This window comes from Podarcis gaigeae (genome assembly GCF_964106915.1).
Source record: "Podarcis gaigeae genome assembly, chromosome: 1".
NCBI classification, from domain to species: Eukaryota; Metazoa; Chordata; class Lepidosauria; order Squamata; family Lacertidae; genus Podarcis; species Podarcis gaigeae.
The window spans coordinates 11,299,048-11,321,932 of NC_139678.1; the positions used below are offsets into that span (position 1 = coordinate 11,299,048).

Here is a 22,885-nt window from a genome sequence, read left to right on the forward strand (position 1 = left end):
GATCGACCATGAGCGTCCCGCGACTGACTGGTAGATCACAATTGACCTGTTGGACATGCCTGGCCTAGTCTAATCCCCTGCAATGCAGAAATTGCAGGTATAAAATCCATGACAGGTGCCCATGCAACTGCTTAGAACCTTCCAGTGAAGAGGAGTCCATCTCCCTCTGAGGAATTTCGTTCCGCTGTTGAGCAGCTCTTCCCATCAGAAAGTTCTTCCTAATGTTTAGTTAGAATGTCCTTTCTTGTAATTTCAGTCCAATGGTTCGGGTCCCTCTGGAGCAGCAGAAAACGAGCTCGCTCCATCTTCCATGTGACACCCTTCAGATATTTGAAGATAACTTCAGAGTTTTCCTGCTGATAACTCTCTCGTTCTGATTGTGACAAAGCCTGATTATTTCCCAGAGACTTGATTTGGGAAAGGAGTTAGGATTCATTATGCTTTTCGGTGACTGTATACTTCAGGGACAACATACTTTAAAAATATTTGTTGACATTTCCTTTGATTCTGTGTATCTTTCATAGAACAGTACTGTATGTGTTAAAGCGGGTGTATGTGCTTTTTCTTCCTCTCCAACCCTCTGTGGAGGAAGGTGGGCAATCTTTCCAGGGCGGCACTTTGAAGCTATCTGATTAGATGGCTTTAGCCAGGAATTTTAGAGAAATGTTTGCTTTTTAAATAAGAGATTTGCCTTAATCGGATGCTATAAATTGCAAACAAGAAGGAATGAATTGTGTCTTATAATTAGGTACGAGTGAAAGATAATCTCAAAACAAAGTCCAAGTTCTGTTGATTTCCAGATGGTTGCGGGTATTTTTCTTTTAATGTGCTGCATGCCACATGCAGGTAGAAATATCTTTTTCAACCATTTCTTTTACTTCACAGTTACTGTTTAAAAACTACCCACTCCCCTGTTCTGTGTTTTTGTGTGTTTGCCAGCAAGAGGTTTTTAATGTTATCTGATAGAGTTGGGGGGGATTATGGCTATGCCATCGAAGTGCTTTCAAGAGAGGAAGTGCTTGCAATGAATCTTGCATCACCTTTGGATAATTACAATCCCTGTAGAATATTCCTGGAAATGAATGGTTAGTGTATGTTTTTCCTTTTCGTCTTTTCCCTCGTTATATTCTTTTTGTGAGGCCTGGGTTTTGTTTTATTTTTTAAAAAACACAAATATTGGTTAACTTTGTCAGGAGGTTAAAAGCACTAATGTGGTTAATCTTGCACTTAAGATTGCTCTGCTATAAGCCTTAACATAATTCAGGGAGCACAATTTGTTCCTTGATTTTTAGAAATTTAGTATCTCGTTACATACAGTTTTAAATGATTGAATTCTCCACACAGTTTTACAGTTGGGCTATTTCATTACGTATACAAGCCTTCACAAACCTGGTGCTCTGCAGAGTGTTTGAGGACCGGGACGTTCGCAGGGAAACCAAAATGCTTGTTTACAAAACTACTGCACTACCAACCTTACTGTATGCTTGTGAAACATGGATCACTTATGAACAGCATCTCCAACTTCTTGAAAGATTCCATCAACGGTGTCTCCAAAAGTTTTTACACATCACTTGGGAAGACAGGCAAACTAATGCCAGTGTATTGGAAGAAGCAAAGATCCCCAATGTTGAAGCAATGATTCTTCAACATCAACTTTGTTGAACTGGTTATGTTGTGCGAATGCCTAATTATTGTCTTCCAAAGCAACTACTCTATTCCGAACTTGAAAATGGAAAGCATAATGCTGGTGGTCAACAAAAGAGGTTTAAAGACTGTCTCAAGGCAAATCTAAAAAAATGTAGTATAAACACTGACAACTGGGAAACACTGGCCTGCAAGTGCTCCAACTGAAGAACAGCCTTTACCAAAGGTGTCATGGACTTTGAAGACGCTATAACTGAGGACGAAAGGGAGAAACGTTCTAAGAGGAAGGCACGTTTTGCAAACCCTCACCCTGATCAACTCCCACCCAGAAACCTATGTCCCCACTGTGGAAGGACGTGTGGATCCAGAATTAGCCTCCACAGTCACTCACAGACTCACTATTAAGACCGTGTTCATGGAAGACAATCTTACCCAGAAGAAAGCTCTGCAGGTGTTCTGGTCATTCTCAACCAGCGCATCTGGAGCTGTAGTCCAAATATGGAGGCCACCATATTGGAGAAGGACAACCTGTAACCATTTGCTGGAGCTTCAGCATACCTTCTTAGCGTCAGTGCTGGCATAAGAAACACAACTAAGAGATTGAGAGCAGACCTCCAGTCATGATTAAGATGGGCAGAAGGCAGCTGTGGAAGGAGTGTGTGATTCCATGGCCCATGCCAAACCTTCTCTTAACCAAGCATTGATCTGTGCCAGCCTTTTATGTCTCAATGGCCCCACTTATAGCCAAGACTTAAATTGTGCTGGTAACACAGATTGTAGTGATAGGCTATTTCCGTAAGCCTTAGAAAGGGGTACCTAAGAATGTTCCCCAGAGAAAATGTTGCATTGCAGTGTTGCTCTGGAGCCTATGACCTGCTTGGTGTACCTGCTGCACCCAGTGGGTGTTGCTTGCACTGGCCTCCTTGTTGCTTGGCAGTGTTGCCCATCCACATGCATGCATGTATGGTATTGGAAGAAAAGATGGGACTGGTCCGTAGCTGCCATCATGAGCAGCAAAGTATGGTGCAGGGTCAGGGGAATAGGAAAGAGGCGAGTGGTTTAGCGCTTGGGTGAGCTGGCTCTGATTTGCAGGTCTCCCGTTGAGAAGCAAGAGAATATAGAACTCCATTATAAGAATGCTTGACAGAAAACACTTTTTCATTGGAAAATCCAATTCTTCCTAGCTGCCATTATGCTGTTAAATGAACAGGTGGAATAAGGGGTTCACATAGTATAACAGTGCTTTGCACTATTCAAGATTAAGATCTCTCCCTCCCTCTCTCTGACTCTTAGAAAAACACAAATTGGAGAACCTAGAGCTAGGAATAAGGAATTACCAGAATATGCTTCTCTTCTTTTAGGGGGATTAGAAAGACTTTTGGTAGATGGCAAAGGTGCCTGGCTTTATTTTGATGCCTAAGAGATTTCTCATGCTGGGGATTGCATCCCCATTCATGCTCAAACTAGATGTGATGGCAGCAGAACTGTTTTGTTTAAGTCTTGGCCTGACCTCATCAAGCATAAAGCAGGGTGGAGATGGGTGTGTGTGTGTGTGTCTGGTTAGTAGAGAAAGAGGAATATGTGTGGGGAGCTGAACTGTTGCTATGCCACTCCCTTAACTTTCCTTTTTTAAAATAATTTTTATTAACAGGCCAATCAGATCGCATAATTTCCAAATCACATTAGTTCCAAATTATACAGCCAGATTTTTAAATTTTGTTGGGGGTACCCATACTTCAAGCTCCGAACAGGGGTCCAGGCATCACTTATATTGCTGTTTTAATTAGCCAGTTCTATCCAGGTAGTCTCTTTATTACTTTCTTCATCTTCTTCTTGTTATCATTTATTCCTTTCTTTGCGATCTCTGATAATCTTCACAAGCGGGTTGGAAACAAACATCCTCTGTGTGGGTTTTATACTCTCCAAAAATCATATCACATAGGGACAGACGCCATTCCACACTTCAGTAAAGAATTTATCCTCGGTCTGTCCTTTTAATTTTCCCAGGCTTGCCAAGTATATCACAGAGGGCTCTGCCAGGTTTAGATCACATTCCGATCACTATTCACATTCCGATGATCCTGGTCCTCCCCCCCCCCATCTTTCTTAGACAAGCCTGTTTTAACGAGACGCCATTTAAAACTGCGTCATAAAATTTTCCTCCGTACTCCGATGTTTACCAATCCTCTCTTTGATCAATAATTCACTCCACACAGTTCTTGAGTTCCTGCTTGTGATTAATAACATGCAACGATCTTCTTTCTGGGGTGGAGGGTTATTAATACTCACATGCCACTCCCTTACCTTTCCATGCCCTCCCTTTGTTTTAAAAAAAGCTGGCTCTAAAAAAATCCCTCCCTTTTCCATCTTACACATATTTGCCACATAGCTAGCTTTGAACCCCAGGCCTGGGGCTAAATGCAGCCCTCCAGGCCTCTCAGTCTGGCCCCTGGGAACCTCCCCAGAGTCTAGACCATTTTCCTTCTCCAGGGCTTGCCCTTCACCAACCCAGTTCTACATGCTCTGCAGCTGTTTTTGCCTGTTTGGAATGTGTCCTTCAACTGCAATAATGTATTTTCCTGGCCTGGATGAAGATATGCATGTTGTCAGGAGCGAACCAGCAATAAATCACCCAGAGTAAGTGAAGCTAACTCTTCATTAGAAGAAACAGGATTGGCTCAGGAGCACCATGCCCAATGAGCACAGCAATTCTTCTTCTGTAGATCTTGGCCCTGTGAGGCAATTGCAGAGACTGAAGGTATCTGCCATCCCACAGCTGCCTAGGTCTCCTCCTCTCCAGGGTTTTCCCCAACAATCTGAGACTACACTGGTGTCTGTGCCTTTGCTTCGCCCACTTCATGCCTCTCCTGGTTCTGGGAGACCAGAGGGGAGGGGAGCTTGTTACAGCAGGAGACCCCCTGTGCTTCTTCACCAACCTGACCCATCTCTGCCCCTTAGCCTCCCTCCTTTCCTACTTCAGCTTCTGCCTCTTATTCTGGACATCTGTCTGCCACAGACACTTCCAGCCCACTGAGCCCTGTTATCTCTTCCGCTTATGACATCTCCCAGTCTTTTCCCTCTTCTCCCTCTGACCACTCATTGTTGTCCCACTACCAATCCCTGGGCTTGGAGCCTTCTTTCCTTGGAGAGTCCCCAGGTTGGTGCCTCCAACCAATCCACGACATATGTAGAGTAACCTCTGCCTTTTCCAATGGCTGCAATGTAACATCCACAAGGGTGAGAATTGCATCCATTGCTCCACCATCACTGGCATGTAGACTGGGAGCTTCCCCACAAGGGAATGTGGTCCCCCAGTCTCATTTGAGCTTGTTTGAACAGATGGGCTTCCCACCCTGGGTAGCAGAATGAAATTTCAAAAGATTTTTTTTCTCTTTCCCTTCATTCACATCCAAGGGGATCAGGGTGGCTAACACGATTCTCCCTTGCTCCATCCCCTTTTGCTCTATTGCAAAATGGAGCATCTTAATTTAACTTTCATATCATGGTCGCTCCCAGGGTGTCTGCATGGTCTAATTTTCACTTATAGAATGAAAGCAAATAAAAGCAGCTGTTTACCGCAGCCTGCCTGTTGCTGTTTCTTACCCTCCGTGTTTGTTCACTTTGGCAATTCAATTTATGTGCGCTTCAGCCCTGTCAGAATCTATTATATCGAATCTTCTTTTAAGTTGTTAAGCTAGAGGACAAACTTAGATGTTATCTTCTACAGCTCAATTGAAGACAGAACATGAGCTAAGCAGATTCAGCGGTGAGCAGACACAGTGACAAATTTCGTCCCAATCACATTTTGTCAGGAGAATGTCAGCTTTGTCAGCTCTCACTGTTAAATAGTTCATTGGACGGGGTGCTAGTTAGATAGCTTTCAAGCTGGTTCAACCAATTTATTGCTTTGGGGTGGGGATGGTTTTTTTATTTAAACCGACTCATTTCAAAGCTCTAAGCAGTTTAAATGTAGACTGATCAACAGTTGTAGATTGATTAATTTGGTATGGGGCAAATTTTCAAAAGTGGGACTGTGACTTAGGGATGTGCTCACCTCCATTTTGAAGCTGTTTTGGTTCCATTGTTTTATTGCAATTGGAAATCACAATGCAGCCTTTTGCATTTCATTAGCAAGTTATTGTTCACTACATTCAGCATTTCACCTGTGATTTTGGTGTTATCCCAATGTGAGTTAATTCTGCTAGACAACAGGTAGTTGGTTAATCAACTTTAAAAACAACAACAAAAAACTTGTTGATTTTCCTATTTTCTGGGCCATTATTTTTGGCAATTGGTTATTTTATCAACTCACATCATTTCTTCTGGAGCACTGTTGATACACCCCCTCCCCCAGTGTGGGCCCAGTGTGGGTGGATGTGCATGCATAAATTGTAAGGACACTGACTAGGATTTAGGTCTAATTGAGCTGTGGGGCTTCCAGTGCTTAGGACTGTGCTCATTAGCCATGAATAATAACCAGAAGTATTTCAATTTAGTACAAGACAGTGGCGCGTCGTGCAAGAACTCCGATGCGGGGGAAAGTGCAATAAAATATAGCATACAGCAACAGTAAATTTTGCAAGGCATCTCCTCTGGAATAAAGACCCTTCGCAAGAAGAAGGCTGTTGGACCAGAACAAAGGTCCAGCTGGTCTAGCTTTCTCCTTACCAGAATGGACAGCAAGCTAGATGCGTTTGAGATGCCCACAAGCAGGACATGAAGGCAGGAATGCTCTCCCATGCTGATCTCCACCAACTGCTTAGGAACACGGGGCTTCTAAAATATCCCTCATCATCGGGATTGAGGGGAAGAGAACTGGAATAGAGCAAGAGGTTCCCAAACTGTGGTCCGCAGATGACTGTCACTTAAGTGGTCCACAGCATGACTGTAAAAATAGAATAGCACTGCACATTAGAATTACTGCAACAGGAAGAAAAACCATTTAAGTAGTTCACCAAGAACCTCAGCAGTTTACAAGTGGTTCAGAAGGGGAGTTGGGAGAACCACTGTAATAGAGTATCCTGGAAGAGGTGAGTTGTCTGGAACACAGCACAGGACCACTCCATGCTGCACTTCCCACTTGTCACCTGTTTAGGGAAGTTTTTAACATTTGATGTTTTGTCGTATTTTTAATATATAGAGTGGCTGGAGAAACCCAGCCAGATGGACAGGGTAGAAATAATAAATTTTTATTATATATTATTAATGTCATAGCTGTTAGCCATTGGATTGACCTATCCTTCATGGACTTGTATATTCTCTTTTCAAAGCCACCTAGGCTAGTGTCCATTACCACATTTTGCAGCAGCAAATTCCATAAACTTGCTCCCCTTTTGTCTGTTCTGAATCTACCCAATTTTATTAGGCTCCTCTTTGCCCTTCCCCATAATAATAATAATAATAATAATAATAATAAATCTGAATAATCAAAGAAACATATGTAGTTTGTGCCAACTGCGGCAAGACCCGTCTGTTGAAAAGTTGGAATAAAAGACTTGGGCTCTTCTTTTCAGGGGTTCTTTGAGCTTGAAGAGCAGTGTCTGCTTCCAACTCAGCCTAGAAAACAGCTGTTTTTTTCTTTCCCCCCAATGATGGCATATCTCTCAGTAACTGAGCCCTCACTGGTTAAACGAGACAGCAGAAGGAGCCAATATTTGTAGCCATGGCAGCCAGCCATTTACGATTCCATATGGCTGGGATGGCAGAAGGCTGCTTTCTTGTAAGGAGGTCAGGGCATATGCAGTATTTTTTTTTTTAAAAAAAAAAAAGCGCCAGCAAGAATACCCAGCACTGTGAAAACTTTTCTGTACATCATGTACAGTAAAAGGGAGAATTGCTCCCTATGGAGAATGTGATCGGCCAAAAGGCATAAACTATTTTCCCCCTCTTAAAAAAGAGAGAGAGGGAGGGAGGGGTAGGGAGAGGAGAAGCACTATTGTGTGTAATGCCTTAGAGGGAAATAAATTGGTGAAATTATTGTTGGTGCTCCAGGTTTGCTGCCCAGGACTCCTGATGTAATAATAATAATAATAATAATAATAATAATAATAATAATAATAATTTTTATTTATAGCCCTCCCTCCCCCGGCCAGAGCTAGGCTCAGAGCGGCTAGCACCAATAAAATTTCAGTAAAAACATAATAAGGAAAAGAAAAAAAGAAAAAGAAAAAGAAATTTAAAATACAGGTTAAAATGCAATTTAAAATGCAGCCTCATTTTAAAAGTCAAAACCATAAGGAGAGGGAAACGTAAGGGTCAGACTGAGTCCAAACCAAAAGCCAGGCAGAACAGCTCTGTCTTGCAGGCCCTGTGGAAAGATGTCAAGTCCCGCAGGGCCCTGGTCTCTTGTGACAGAGCGTTCCACCAAGTTGGGGCCAGTACTGAAAAGGCCCTGGCCCAAGTTGAGACCAACCTAACCACCTTGTGACTTGGGATCTTCAAAATGTTGTCATTTGTGGACCTTAAGGTCCTCCGCGGGGCATACCAGGAGAGGCGGCCCCGTAGGTTATGTGGCATTCTCCACCCTGCACACTCTGAAATCTGCCACAGAGGTTGTGCTTCTGTTGCTGCGGCCTTGGGAGGCTGCAGTGAGCAGGGTTTTTCTGTTGTGATCCCCACTCTGTGGAAGAGCCTTCAGAGGGAAGTCAGTTTGGCCAGGCGGGACAAAGGGAAAATGAGAAGAATCAAGAGGCTGGAGGCAGCGGAAGGCTGTGGGTCCATAAGGACAAATGGGGCTGTGCTCCACAGAACTCAGACTGCCTTCTTGCAACCAGCCACCAATCCCAGCTTCTCCATTATGAAACCCTTCATCATCTGGAGATAAGTACCGTTTTGGAGGGGGAGCGAAGACAAGCAGGGGCATGGCAGATTTATAAAACGATGCAACGCTTTGCAGATAATGGATAGGGAGATCTAGATGCTAGAGATACTGGACTCCAGAGTCCTCCAAGTGAACACTGGAGATTCTGGAGAGACAAAAGGAGAACAAATTCACATAGCGCGTAGGTAAACTGTGGAATTTGCTACCTTGAGATGTAGTGATTGCCACCAAACTGGACCACTTGAAAAGAAGGTTGGATAAATTCATTGAGGATGTGGCTGCTGATGACTATAGTCTTGGGAACAGAGGCTGCATGCCACTAAATACAGTTGCTGGGAAAGCAGAAAGCAACCTTAAACTGCATCAGACTGTTACTCCATCCAGCTGCCAGCTGAAGAAGCGAAAATGAGCAGGAAAGGGCTATCTTCATTTTGGGTTTCCCATCACCACCTAGGGAAAACAGGTTGCTGGACTTTTTACATTCCAGTTCATTGAGAAGTCAGGAAACGATTGCAGGTTGTGCAAGCAGAGAAGGTGGTTGGCTCTCTCTTAATTTTCTATTAAAATGCTTTATTACTGGCTGTTGCTATGTGTGTTCTTGGATTTGTTTAAGCTTTTCTTAGGTTTCTCTTAATATTTTATCCTTTTTGCACTGTAGTTTATCTTTTTATTGACTTGCAAGCTATTACAAGATTCCCCATGAGGGGGTGAACAACATCCTTGGGTGGAAATTTAAAAATGGATCTAACCAGTTATTTGTGAAGGTCAGTAATCTGCTCACACCACAGTTGCTTATAAATTTCGGTAGTTGGGTTGGAGGGGAAGGGAATGTCAATTATTGCACCATTTTACTTAAAAGGAAAGTGGAATATTCTCTGTACTGCAGCGGAGCCTAACTACTTTCAGGGTGCATATGAACCCTCCTCGTCTGTAAAACAAATGTCAACAGATTCTGGTTTCCCTGGGGACTTCTTCAACAGCTTGTTCCTAATTGGGAGGCGAGGATGTCTTCAGGGTATCGTTGGGAAGTGTGGTTTCTCCTATGATGCCAGCACATTCCGGTTGCAGTGGCTAATCAGTATAATCACCCCCATTCTTCTCTCTCTCTCTTTTTTTTAAAAGAAGACCTTTAATGTCTTCTGCACTGATGCTTAATGATGTGAAGATGCAACTAAGTGATTATCCATTAAAATCACCCCCTAGCTGTCTGTGCTGCACTTACCTCTTGGTAGGCCGTAACTTTGCTCCCTAAGGTCCTGTGCGAACTGCAGTTAAGCAAATTGGCACCCCACTTACGATGCTTAACAGAGGATGGGTGTGGAAGAGAAGCCCCTCCCTGGTGGGGAAAAGGTAAAGGACCCCTGGACAGTTAAGTCCAGTCAAAGGCGACTATGGGGTTGCGGCACTCATCTCGCTTTTCGGGCCGAGGGAGCCGGCCTTTGTCCACAGACAGCTTTCCGGGCCATGTGCCCAGCATGACTAAACTGCTTTTGGCACAAGGGAACACCATGATGGGAACCAAAGCGCACAGAAACGCCATTTACCTTCCCACCGCAACGGTACCTATTTATCTACTTGCACTGGCGTGCTTTGGAACTGCTAGGTTGGCAGGAGCTGGGACAGAGCAGCGGGAGCTCACCCCGTCATATGGATTTGAACCACCAACCTTCCGATCGGCAAGCCCAAGAGGCTCAGTGGTTTAGACCACAGCGCCACCCGCTTCCCTGATAGGGTAGGGCGCCCCTTAAACCGGGGTCTAGAGCCCAGTTGAAACTGGAGCTTGCTTAAGGGGTAGCATGAATAGCCCTAATGGGGAACTGTTTAACAGTGGGGAGGTATTTGCTTCAAGGCCATGGAGAAGGATTTGTTAACTGAGTTTTGACGGGGGGGGGGGGGCAGACTTACGTTAGTTACCTCAGCTTTGTATCAAGGGGGCAAGTTTTAACAGTATCGTCTTTTCTTGAAATATCAATAGAGGAAGTGGGCCAGACTGCTTTGGTGGCTCTGGTGTACAGTTTTTATCAGGGTCTTTGCAGGGAATATGACTTTAGAAGGGAATTAGATCTCAGAGCAGTATTTATTTTATTTTATTTATTCTTTATTAGATTTATAAACCACCCTTCATCACAAGATCTCAGGGCGGTTTACGGGATAATCACAGTGGATCATCCTTCTGGGTATTGTTTTCCAGCGGTTTTGTCCCTGTCCGACTGATGGGTTCACGTTTTTAAATGTTGCTAGGAATCAACTATGCCATGTTGTTGCTACTGCTTCTCATAGCTTAGTGGGAAGGTGCCCTGCACATTCCATCTAACCAACATTTCCATTCTTTTGCCTTCCGTGACCTGGGTTAACCCTCGCACATTTCCAAAAACCTTCCAAACATTTTGAAAATCCTGTGCATATTTACTTGGAAACCATTTAAATTACGCAAGCTAAGCAGACCACATTTATTCAGATAACAGAATTTGGAGTTTTAAAAGCAAAACACCCACAGCCCAAGGGAGGGAAATGCATTGCCATTGTTTGTTTGAGCGGCCGTAACATTTTGGATGCTGTTCATCGGTGTACACTAAGACACCGTGAATCTGAAGAACAGAGAGAACTGGATAAAACAGATTCCTCTGACTTTTTAAATGATTATTTTTAATGCATTTTGTTCCCTTCCTTGTAGTCTTAGGGTAGCTTACTGTAATTATATACATAGAAAATACTGCTGTAATAACCTTCTGCACAATCAGCCCTTCACATATTTGCAGCCTGAAGACAAATGCTTTGCAAAAATTAAAATAAATTCAATTTTAAATGAGATAAAGTGTTTTTGAAACACATTTTAAAGCATCCAAAGGAGTAGGCGATATGCTTCAAAGTGTGCCTTTGCAACTACTTATTGGGCCAGTTCAGAACATAGGTAGCAAATTGAACCTCCTCTGGGTCCTCGGTATTACGCCAGAAATGGATTGCTGTTGCTTCTGTATAATGCCACTCCTTGTTTCCATAGCAAGCTGCCCTCGGAGTATTACTCTCCAGGGCTTCAGGAATCTTAACGTTGCTCTCAGGTGAACTTTCTTGCAACTCTGCCAGGTCTTTCTTGTTTATTTATTTGACTTACTACAACAAAATCTCAAGCAGCTTAGGAGAAGATTAAGAGCCCAAAATGGGTCACCAAAAACTCAAATATATAGAGAATCATGCGGGATGGCCCTGATCCTGTAAAGTTTTTATTGTTGGTGCAGAGTGACCTGATGTGAATTTATTATTAGGCGGTGGTTTGTTAACTGAGCTGTTACTGGCTGATCTTTCTCCTAATTCTCGTCAGACGCTTTTCTGTGGGATCTTTGTTTTTCATTTTGCAGCAGGAAGGGTGCCAGTTCAACTGGTTCTTTAACATTTTCTAGATAGACTTGTTCAACCTTTTCCTTTCTGTTTCACACACAGGGTCTAACATTTTGAATTCTTCTTCCGTTCAGGTTAAGACCCTTGATTTCGACGCAGCTAGCAAAAAAGCCTGCAACAGAAGAGGTACAGTGTTTTGTTTGAACCTTCTAAAAATCCCAGTATCTGGAGAGTCATCTGAGTCTTTACATTTGCTCTGCAAGCCCTTTTCTTCCATCCAGCTGTTCTCTGCTTCTTTCGTACTGTGAGGCAGAATGGGATACTGGGTGACCTCTGGTTCTTTCTAGCTATATGATTCTGAACTGAGTAGGACCTCAGCCAAAAAATCGTCCCAGAATAAAACAAGGTGCCTCTTCTATTCTCCCCCAACACACACTGTCACTACTGGCTGAACTAAAATACCAAACCAGTGCATACTGGTAGTTTGCAAAATGTGTGCAATACGCTTTTACGCAACCCCTAGGCATAAATCTCTGAACTCTTGCACCTTTCTAAACTTTTGCTAGCTAGATTTGACGGCTTGACATGTTTGTGCTGTTTCTGAAGTGGGGCAAGAAAGCACACACATCCTTTGTGTGAATTTAAAAGCCAAACTTTGGTTCAGTTCAGAAACCAATTCAGGAAGTTCTGCTAAAATAGGACTTTGACAGCTTCACATTTAAAATGATTAAGAACACGTGATTCCATCCTCCACCCCCTGCAAAAACAGCTTGCGCTCATGTCAAGGGAAATAATTTTAATTTTTTTCTGCTTTGTATGCACCCTCATTAGAAAAACCTGCACATTTTTAGAACGGAGACATTCAGGAAATGGACATGATAATTAGAAGAAGGTCACGTTTTAATTAGGGTTGTGCAGTTTTTTAAAATAATGGTTCAATTGTAGCTCTTTTAAATTCAGCCATTCCTCTGTGAAAACATTCAAGGCAGATGGAAACTCCTGGCATAACAATTAATATAAATGGGGATGGCGTTTCTTCTACCACTGTTACTGCCTTGTCTGTTTCTTTTGATACCTAAATTCCCTGCAGCGGAGTACAGGAGATCTGGGGTTGCATAATTGTCTTGCAAAGTAAGAGCAGAGGTAACATGAAAGGGAAAAGCTCTTATCCTCTTGACCTATTGCTGTTAGGATTATTTGGGGCTGTTCTTGAGAATCTCTGCCTTTCAGCTGGCAGGATGGGATAACTGGAAACCAGCTACACCAGGCTTCCTCAACATCAGCCCTCCAGATGTTTCTGGCCTACAACTCCCATGATCCCTAGCTAGCAGGACCAGTGGTCCGGGATGATGGGAATTGTAGTCTCAAAACATCTGGAGGGCCGAGGTTGTGGAAGCCTGAACTACAGCCATATCCTAGCCAACTCCTGCACTAGTTCTTTATTGTCTGAATAGTACTGGTTTCAACTGGGACCTCGTTAATCAAGAGAACTTAGCTGCTTCTGCTTTGCTTCACTGTGTATTTATTATTATCAGAATACTAACACCCTTGTACCCAGCTTTCAGCTCAGAAACTCTTAAGAAACAAAACAAAAAAATCAGTGCAGTTTTGAAAGGTTCTGCCATCTTGATTCGAACGCTGCCTTATTGTATCCAAACATAAACGAAAACTGACTCCTTGATCTCAGGAACCACCATGCAAAATGAGGTTGCCATACCTTAATAGGTGTCCAAATGCAGAGTGAACAGGCAAACAGCTTTCCAAAATATATAGTAGATGTGTCTCTTGTCTTTTTGAGGGGCTCCACAGGGCAGCTAAGTGACATTAAAGACCAGTGGTTGTGCCTAGTGCTCATGCAAGGAGATAAATAACTATACAACTTTTAGAAGACATCTGAAGGCAGCCCTGTATAGGGAAGGTTTTAATGTTTGATGTTTTCTTATGTTGGAAGGCACCCACAGTAGCTGGGGCAACCAGTCAGATGGGAGCACAGCACATCCCCTTGCAGAGCAGTTGCACAAAAGCTTGCACAGCTAGAAGTCTTGTGAAACTTGCTTTTATTTTCCTGTTTTCTGTACGTTGTACTTCTCTGTCTCTTTGTAAATATCCCCTTGGTGTCAAATGAGAGTTGATAGTCTGGTTGCCAGTTCACTGTGTATCAGCGATGCCTCTACAGCAGATCAAACTGCCTAATTAGGAGTTCAGCCCATTGGTCCAAGCTGCCTCTGTTTGCTTTGCTCCATTTGGCAAGAGCTTCAAAAAGTCTCAGGCATGAGTCTTCTCATAATCCTCATAGGTCACATGCCAGAGGTTGAACCCATCCCCATCCATCATCTGGCTTCGGCTGCTCATGCTGCCAAGCTTCTGGTCCAACAAACATTTTGAAGTTTTGTTTTATTATGACTTTTTGTATTGGATCAGATCATGTGCTCTTTGTTGTATATCTTGTTGCTGTAAACCTCCTTGTGTATTGTAATGCAGAAAGGCAGTACAGTCGTACCTTGGAAGTTGAATGGAATCCATTCTGGAAGTCCGTTCGACTTCCAAAACGTTCAAAAACCAAATCACAGCTTCTGATCGGCTGCAGGAAGGTCCTGCAGCCAATCAGAAGCCCTGTCGGACGTTCGGGTTCCAAAAGAACCTTTGCAAACCGGAACAATCACTTCCAGGTTTTGCGGCGTTCAAGAGCCAAAACATCTGAGTTCCAGGGCGTTCAGGATTCAAGGTACGACTGTATACAAATTAAAAAGGAAATAAAATGAATTGCAGGGGGCTGGACTATATGACTCTAGGGTGTACCTTCCAACTCTATGATTCTGTAATTCTCTGATTCATTCTACACTTGGAGCAGGTGTTACACCAATCAGTTATGGCCCGTCTCCTAATTAAACAGTTGGATGCAAAATTGCACAATGAATTGTTAACTCTTTCTCTAATTGCAACTGAATGGTACCTAATTCACTGGGTGTTGTGCACATCACTTTGTTTCATTTTGTGCCTACACAATTGTTGCACCTCAGAAGGTTTGGATAAAGGCAAACCTATTGAGAGAAAACACTTACAATTTCCCCCAAATAGTTTCCCCAAATAGTGTCGCTTTTAAGAGCTTGTACCTTGTTACATGCTAATATCCACCTGCAACATCTTCCTCATTCAGTCTTTGGCCATGCTTTGAAATATCCAAACAACTCTGAATTTGCACAGGAGAACGGGAGCTTCCCCCAGAATAGCTCTAAGCTTCTTAACGAGGAGCTTTGATAGGGGGACAATAAGGAATCTGCCAAGCGATTTTCTCTTCCTTTCAGTGGGGGATTTTAAAGGGGAAAGGTGAGAGGTGATGGGTCTAGGTTTTTCTTATTATTATTATTGCTTTTCTTATCCTTTGCAGGCAATCTTTCCAAGCACTCAGACAGAGGCCCAAGCAGCTGAAAAGCCAGCAAATGTATTGGTAGAATCCGGGCCCGTCTCGTACAACCATGAGGAAGAAGTGGAAGAAGAAGAAGTTGAGGAGGAAGAGGAGCACTGCATGAGTGCCCTACAGCTGATGGGGGGAAATGGTAGGTCTTAACTTCATCCGTTGCAATCACCCATCCACTTAAAGAAAGGCCAAAACCCCTCCTTAGCCCAGTAATGGCAGCTCTATACTAATGTTCCAGATACCTTTCTCTCCAGCTCCTGCACTTCTTCATCAGTGAAGGTAACAGAAGGACCCCATGGGGCTACCATGGATTTAGGCTGCCAACCTTCTTCTGTTGTTGTGATGAACACCATGACAGTACTTCCAGGCTTGAGTAACGCTCATAAACATTTCTTAGCAAGACAGTCTTTCGGCAGTGGGAGCCATCGAGTCGATTGAATTCAGCGTCTACAGACAGAGCTGAGAATACACTCCGAACTTGGGGGTACAGCATTACTGCTGCACAGAAGCTTCTCGTTACAGTGTAAATATGTATAGCCAAAGACTTGACACAGAACCCACTAATTGTGGTGCCTGACAGTGTCAAGGGGAGAAGGCTGGTGCTGGAGTGTTGATTATTTACTGCGCCATCGTCTCAACACCCTTAATTTCACACTGGTGCCGTTTTCAGCTTTTGTGCATGGTCTATAGAATAATCACAACAGAGTGGTTTGATCTGAGTGGAAAGGAGTCATTCAGACTGCAGGAAACTCTTTCTCCTCTAGGAAATATGATTAGAATTGCACTCCCAGAGAAATGCAGCCAGAGATGTGTGCCTGGGCTGAATGAAGCTAAAAGAATTGTAATGATAATAATTTTGTATAGTAAATAGTATCAGTCCTAGTAACTGTACAAAATTAGAGATCGCCGAATCATTTCCCGTCTACTACTGTAACTGTTTTTAAAACCATTCTAAACATATTTTTGTCTCCCTGTTATGCAAACACTGATATATTTGCATCACAAGTGTTCAGTTGCACCGTGATCCATGCCAGCTGACCATCTCATCTGTGACTCTTAGAGCCATGCAATTCCCATCCTTTGGAAATTTGTCAGTGCATTTTAAGGCCCTCCTTGTTTGCTCAAGCCAGTTAGTTAGTCAGCCTAGGGATGTTGAAAGCCAGATATCGAAAGCAGAGAAATGTACTGATAAGAAAATCAAGATTAAAGTATACCCCTAGAGATGAACATCTCCATCAAGAGGGAGAAAGAGTTGTGTTATTGCATGATCCACTAAAGCATTTAGCAAGGATCTATAGCCATATGCTCAGCACATCCGTAAAATTGCAACCAATTAAAACCCTCTTTGTAAAAAGAAAGAAAGAAAAGAAAATGCAGCAGCAGCTACAAATAGAGCTACACTCTTTGGCAATCATTTCTACATACATTTGAAGAGACAGTGGGTATAGTGGTTAGCGTGTTGGACTTAGACTGGGGAGATCCAAGTTCAGAAGCTTGTCTCTTAGCCCAACTTTCCCAATGAAGATAGGGAAGAAGGAAGGAAGGAAGGAAGGAAGGAAGGAAGGAAGGAAGGCCCATATGTGCCACCCTGAGCTCTTTGAAGGAAGAGTGTGATATATGTGCAATAGCATTTGGAGGATGTTTAATCTGATGCAAGTTGCAAGCCTAAATGTAAAGAGTTTCAAACAAATCAGGTCTAAGCCAGCGGAGAACTAGAGTTGGAGCCACTTTAATTTGATTTTTAACTGGAAAAGGCAGTTTTCGAAAACTTTAATCTCTCCCTAAGTCTCCCTAAGCTTTTAGAATGGGGGGCAGATTATAATTTAAATGATTTACTGCAGAAGCAGATTCAGCCGGCATGCACACATCTGTGTTACCATTGACCATTAAGTGTCGCTGAGAAAAGGGTTCCCTGGGTTATCAGGGGGAAAGTGTACATGAGTGAATGTAACAGAATGAGGCAGAGGCAAGACAGGACTGGAGAGAACTGTGAAGGTACCTGAATTGGATGGAAAGACAGGACTATTCCCCCCCCCCCCTCTCTCTCTCTCAGAGCAGAAGGTCTCAGGGTTTAACTAAGCTAAACCTTGTATTCAAGCTCTGGCCTAGCAGCCAGAGGTGACAGTGAACAGTACGCAGGTAGGTGCATGCAGTTCCATATGGCTGTAGGGGCAGAGGAGGAAGCCCCTTTCTCTGTGGAAATGCAGCAGGCTGAGGTAGCCAGGGCAGCACTCTCTGCCAGCTCCTGGCAGGCTAGTAACATTTTTGGGAGACTCACAACTTTTGGGGGCATGTTCATAAGGCTCTTTTAAGGAACAGATGTCCTGGCGTAGGTTAGTTTAAAACCCAGCGAGCTGTTTTTTTATTATCTCTCCAGTGAAACCTGCAATTTGCTTACCTCGATGCACCTAGAAATTACTCGACAGTTTGGATGCTGCAGAAATTGGCTCACTTGCTCATTTCTGTGACCTACATTTAAACTCTCTGTCTTTTAAAAAGTGTTTCATTGGACTGTTTTTTTGTGTGTGATTTCTTCCTGTGCTTTCCCTTTCCCTCCCCACTGTATATTTTCCTGGGAGGGACTATTTCTGTTGTCTTGTCTTCTGGGAGTGGGCGGGGTAGAGGCTAATGTATTAAGGGATCCTCAATGATCCTGTTTCTTCTGATAATTTTTCTCCGCTTTGGTATTTCCAGATTATGGCTGTGAGATAGACGACGATGAAGGATACTAATTGCCTCCTAATGGGATCGGTGAGGAACTTAACCTGGCGATGTCAACAAACCCTCCTGACTTCCATTGCTTGCTGGTCAGTTTCCATTGACCTGTAGCCTGGCACCGGGATTTGGCTTTCGAATACTTGAAATGTTTCTGGATCATGTTATGAGAAAGGGATTCAGCGAAGCATCAGTTCCAGGGAACAAAGGAGAAGAGTCAAAATGGCTGGCACAACTCGGCGGCGCGGTGTTGGACCTGCCTTGCGGCTGCCCTTGGTTCAGCCATATCTCCGTAAAAACACATATATGACAAGGAGCAAATCATAATAGTGTGCAAAACCTCCAAGCGGAAAAGCTATGGACATGCTCTGTTTACATTGGGGGTGATAAAAGCACATCTCCCCGCCCCTCCGTAGAAAAAGCTGACCTTGGCGTAGCGTCCGTGTTTCCATGCTGAAATAAATAACATCGGAGCTGATATGCAAGCTGCCCAGGCAACTTCTCTTGGAAAGCAATCCCAAACACCTGGTCCCCCCCCCCCAATACATGCAGTGTTACCCTAAGGTTAGATCACCATTAGGCAGGTATCTCATAGAGGACAGCAGTGGTACCTTAAGAAGTTTGAAGAAGCAACAGGAGGGTTTGTCAAAGTTGGTTGCTGTACCCTGGTGTAGACCTCAGAGGTGCGGGAAACAGTTTGGACATCTCAGTAAGGGGAGTCTGTTCCTGCTCCAAGGAAATTAAACCAGGCCTTCACTCCCCGCTGCTGTAAGATAGGGATAGAGCAAGCGAGGGATTGGCAGGGGAGAAGAGCTCAAGGGGTAGACTTGACACCCCTGCTTCTGGCTGTAGGGCATCTCACAAGCTCCTATGCCTCTGTGATGCACTTAAAATTTAAGAGTATGGTGCTACTCACCACAATTGGGGGCGGTGGGGTTCTGTTTACTTTTTGTCCTCCTGGCAGTCTTGGCACAACAGACAGATTTGTCTCCAGTAAGTTCTACTTTGCTTTCTTTTAAGGTAAATAAGCTACTTCCCCCTCCCCCCTGTCCCTAATGTAATGTAATTTAATGTTATTTAATGAGGTCGATACAGGCTCAGCCATGCGAGAACCTTGACCAAGCTCTGCTCTCTCGGCTCTGTCCAGTAACCTGTCAGAACTTTAAACCTTGTGAACCTAAGGTTAAGCCAGACCAATAGTTTCCCACCTCCTCATTTCAGGCCTTGCAGGATTGCGGCCTGAATTTTAACTGCTGTTGCGTTTGACTCCTTTGACTTTCCAGCAGCACGGCATATATTTGCTCGCTGGTAGCCAAAGGGCGCATACCACAGGGGCGGTTCTCATCCCTGTTGCCCGGCAGGCAAGGAGGATGTGCCAAGTTGACTTTGTGGGAAATGGATTCCCCGCCCCATCGAGGCAAAAATACACCCAGTTCTCCATGTTGGCCTTGTCCATGCCAAAAGGTCAAGCTGCCTCTTTTCTATGTCCTTGCTTGCTTTTACCAGAGCTCCAGGCTGGAATACCCTAGTTAGAGGATGAGACCGAAAGCAGTCCTTTCCTGAATTCAGAAGACCTACTTCTCGCTCAGCTGGTATTTTTGAGATGTACCACTTCGGACTGCAAGTGGTGACTTACATAGTGACCTACCTGGCCTCGCAAAAGATAAAAATCCCTCCATGCAGACAACGTAGTATGTTGGAGAAAGTTTTCTATGTGGGCAAATATATTTTTGTATGGAGAAGTATTTAATCCAGGATTGGGGAACCTGGTGACTTCCAGATGTTGCTGGACTACAACTCCCATCATCCGTGTCCATTGGCCATGCTGGCTGGGACTGATGGGAGTTGGAGTCCAATAACTTCTGGAAGGCCCACAGGTCTGGCACCCCTGGTTTAGTCGACGAGGCCCACCATCCCCCACTCTCAGCCTGCGATGTTCCAGCTCTTAGAGAACTAGACTCAAGTCACTATGGTAGAGCATGGCAGAAGGAAGTGACTCAGATCTCCTGGGACATCCTGCATTTAATTCTCTGACTGGGATTTATCTGGGCGTTTATTTGAATTACTAGGTCTGGATCTGGAAAATGGAGATTCTTGCTTCGATAGTACGTGGCCACTTCTGTTTTGGCAGAGATTGCTGTGGCAAGCTCCCTCCTAAAAAAACAAAGAAACAAAAAAACCAAATAATTCTTTTTCAGGACCAAGTTCTAGGCGGTGAGCTTGCCAGTGTCTGACTATCTGCTTCTGTGTGGTTGGCTGGGTCTGTGCAGTTGCCCTGGCATTTGCAGTCTGCTTTTCATGTGGATAATCCAGGCAGCTTGGCATATCTCCTTGCCAGACTTGCCTCCTTGGGGCCAGGTTTGCATAGCTAGGCTCTGATTTTAGACTGCAACTTCCGTCAGTCCCAGCCAACAAAGTTGAGGAAGGGAGAGCTATGGAATCTGGCCAATCTGTATGAAATACCAACTACAGAAATAGGAGAAGCAGTTTGGGGGGAGATGTTAAATCTTTATTCTCGGGCTTCTATTGGTCCTTTAGCAGTTTGATTTTGAATCCAATAGTATGTTTCTTGCTAAAACAAGAGAAGTTTGCCTGCTACTCAGCTGCTAAATGCTTAAGAGGTCCCGTAGGATCAGCAATTTCCCCCTCAACCCTCCCCAGTGTGTTATTTTGGCTTTTTAAAGGGTTGGGATTCTGAGGGCCAAATTCAGTGTCATGATGGAGGTATGTGATCTTTAAATTCTTGCAGAGAGCACCCACACAGGAGGCACAGTTTGGATTGGGCCACAGCACTGGGAGAACCGAATTGAACCACCCCCCAGGTGCTTCCTAATGAAACTCGCCCACCCAATCTGCTGTTTGTCCTCTTAGGGAAAGCTCATGTACACTTGTAAAAGTTGTAGCTAAAGTGGGGGCAGGGAATAGAAACCCTCTCCTGGCACCACTGCCTCATTCTGCTGTACTCATTTGTCACTCGCCCCTCCCCAAATGGAATTGAATTAAAGCCAATAGGTGCTTCCCTCCCAGTGCAAATACTGTAGCAGCTTCAGAGAACCAGTTTTCATTGAGACCACGGCAGGGGAGGAAAGGGTTAAAATATCATACACTGCCTGCAGGAATCCCAGTAATTGTATTCACTCCCCAGCGACTGCTGTTTTCATTTTGTTGAAAGGATGCACATCAGGTGCAAAGGCACATCTAACAACCCATCCAGTTTGGCCCTGAGTTCCAGTTCCCATAAATGGGAAAGTTCGCAGGCCTGCCGAGGAGCATTTCAGAAGCCACCAGCTCTGCTGCGATCCTTTGCCTTCAGCTGCAGGAGGACTGATGTCTGTGTTTTGTCTTGTGGCTGCAGAAAGGTGTCGATTTAATAAACCTTGGAATGCATAAGGATTTTCAATCCTGCCTTGCACATTTCTAAGTCATGTAATATTACACGCAGATTTCTTTTATTTCTCCTTCCTTTTTGGAGTGTTCATTCCTCCTCGGTGTAACTAAGCTCAGGGAATACAAACGGATTAGCAGATGCCACCTTCTGTTTTCATAACTACTTAGGGAAAATGTTAAAATAAAGACGAGTACACAGTTCACCCTTGTCTGCTACTGTTAACATATTGCAGTGACCTTGGGGGAGGCACTTGGCTGCGTTTCCCTGAAAATCACTTGGAGCTTGCCGTATTCTGCATTCAGATGATGACGAGAGCTCACAGGGTTTCGAGAATGGTTAGTTTTAGATTGCGAGGTGTGAATCCTGGCTCCCTCCCGCTCCTAGTGTAGTGCACATTTCCTAGGCAGAATCCTCAAACTGTGGCGTTGTGCTTTTTCTACCTTGAAGTCTTTCTAACCTTTTGTCACTTGGCCTCAGTTCACAGACTTGCCAACACTTAGGCGGGTGGAACAGGAACCCTACACGTTCCTGATTCTGCAGATCCAGTTTTTGCAGCCGCCGCCTCCTCTCTTTTGAGGACCTAGATCCACGTGATCGGGTGTTTGCGCAGTCCTGCATAGATGCTGTCTGCACAGTGGAGGAAAGGGGCTAAACTTGCTCCTCTGCCAGGCAAATGTATAAATTGCATTTTAGAGAACAATTTGGGGCAGGCAAGCTTTGATGGTGACACGTGTACACCGATTGCATCTCAATTGTATGTGCTGTTTCATGAGAACGACTCCCTTCACCACAGAAAGACTTTGGCGGGAGCTGTGTAGCATCGTCTTAAAAAGTGACCTCCGTATTAGTTCTCGCTGTGCTGTTTGCCTTCCCTCTGAATTGCGTGGGAGTTTATCGCCTCTTGCTGCTTTTATGTATCACTCCTTGCATAGTCTCCTCGCCGCTTGTCGCTCTCGCCTTAACAAGGCCAACACATTTGGTGCGCGGCAGTGCCAGCGAATCGAAACAATCTGCAAGCATCTTGAAGGGTCCTTCCAGCCCACATCACGAGCCACGGCCTGCCGTCTCTCCTCCTCACCCCTCAGACAAATTGTAATATCTGCTGTAAATATTTTTTTTTTAAAGTCGTCTTTTATTATGTGTTCTTGCCTTCCCTTTCAGGCTTTTTTGTTTTGTTTCTTAAGACTGCTTCTCTGTGACTTGGACAGCAGTGTACAAAATACCCAGTGTATATCCTTATTTTGTGTCTACAAAGCAAAAGTGTTTTAAAACATTTAAGGGTGTGTGTACGTTTTCTTTGAAAGTGTGTGTTTTCCTCCTTCCTGAACAATGCATAAACTGACACTCCCTTTCCACTCTCGACTTGGCACCCTGTGCGGGGGAACCGCCCGCACCGTTCTAATCTGATGCTGATAACTTAGTAAATGAGACACAGAGACATTTCAGAACCATTGACATGTATCAAAGCAGGACTAGTGGTTGGGATCAATGGGACAGCTGGAACGAGGGGTTCAGAGGTTCAGTTTGGGGCTTGCTTCACAACCGATGTTGCCCCATGGCAGTC

At 44.1% G+C, this 22,885-nt stretch overlaps 1 protein-coding gene across 1 annotated transcript in view; it reads left to right on the forward strand.

The window, feature by feature from the left end:
* BRF1 (BRF1 general transcription factor IIIB subunit) overlaps positions 1–22,594 on the forward strand; it is a 192,053-nt gene extending 169,459 nt beyond the window's left edge. Inside the window, exons 16-18 of the mRNA XM_083734186.1 lie at positions 11,935–11,986; positions 15,189–15,357; positions 17,913–22,594. Coding sequence (XP_083590312.1) covers positions 11,935–11,986; positions 15,189–15,357; positions 17,913–17,950 — 259 coding nt within the window. The 3' untranslated portion in view covers positions 17,951–22,594. The remainder of the gene's footprint in view (positions 1–11,934; positions 11,987–15,188; positions 15,358–17,912) is intronic.
* The last annotated feature ends 291 nt before the right edge of the window (positions 22,595–22,885 follow it).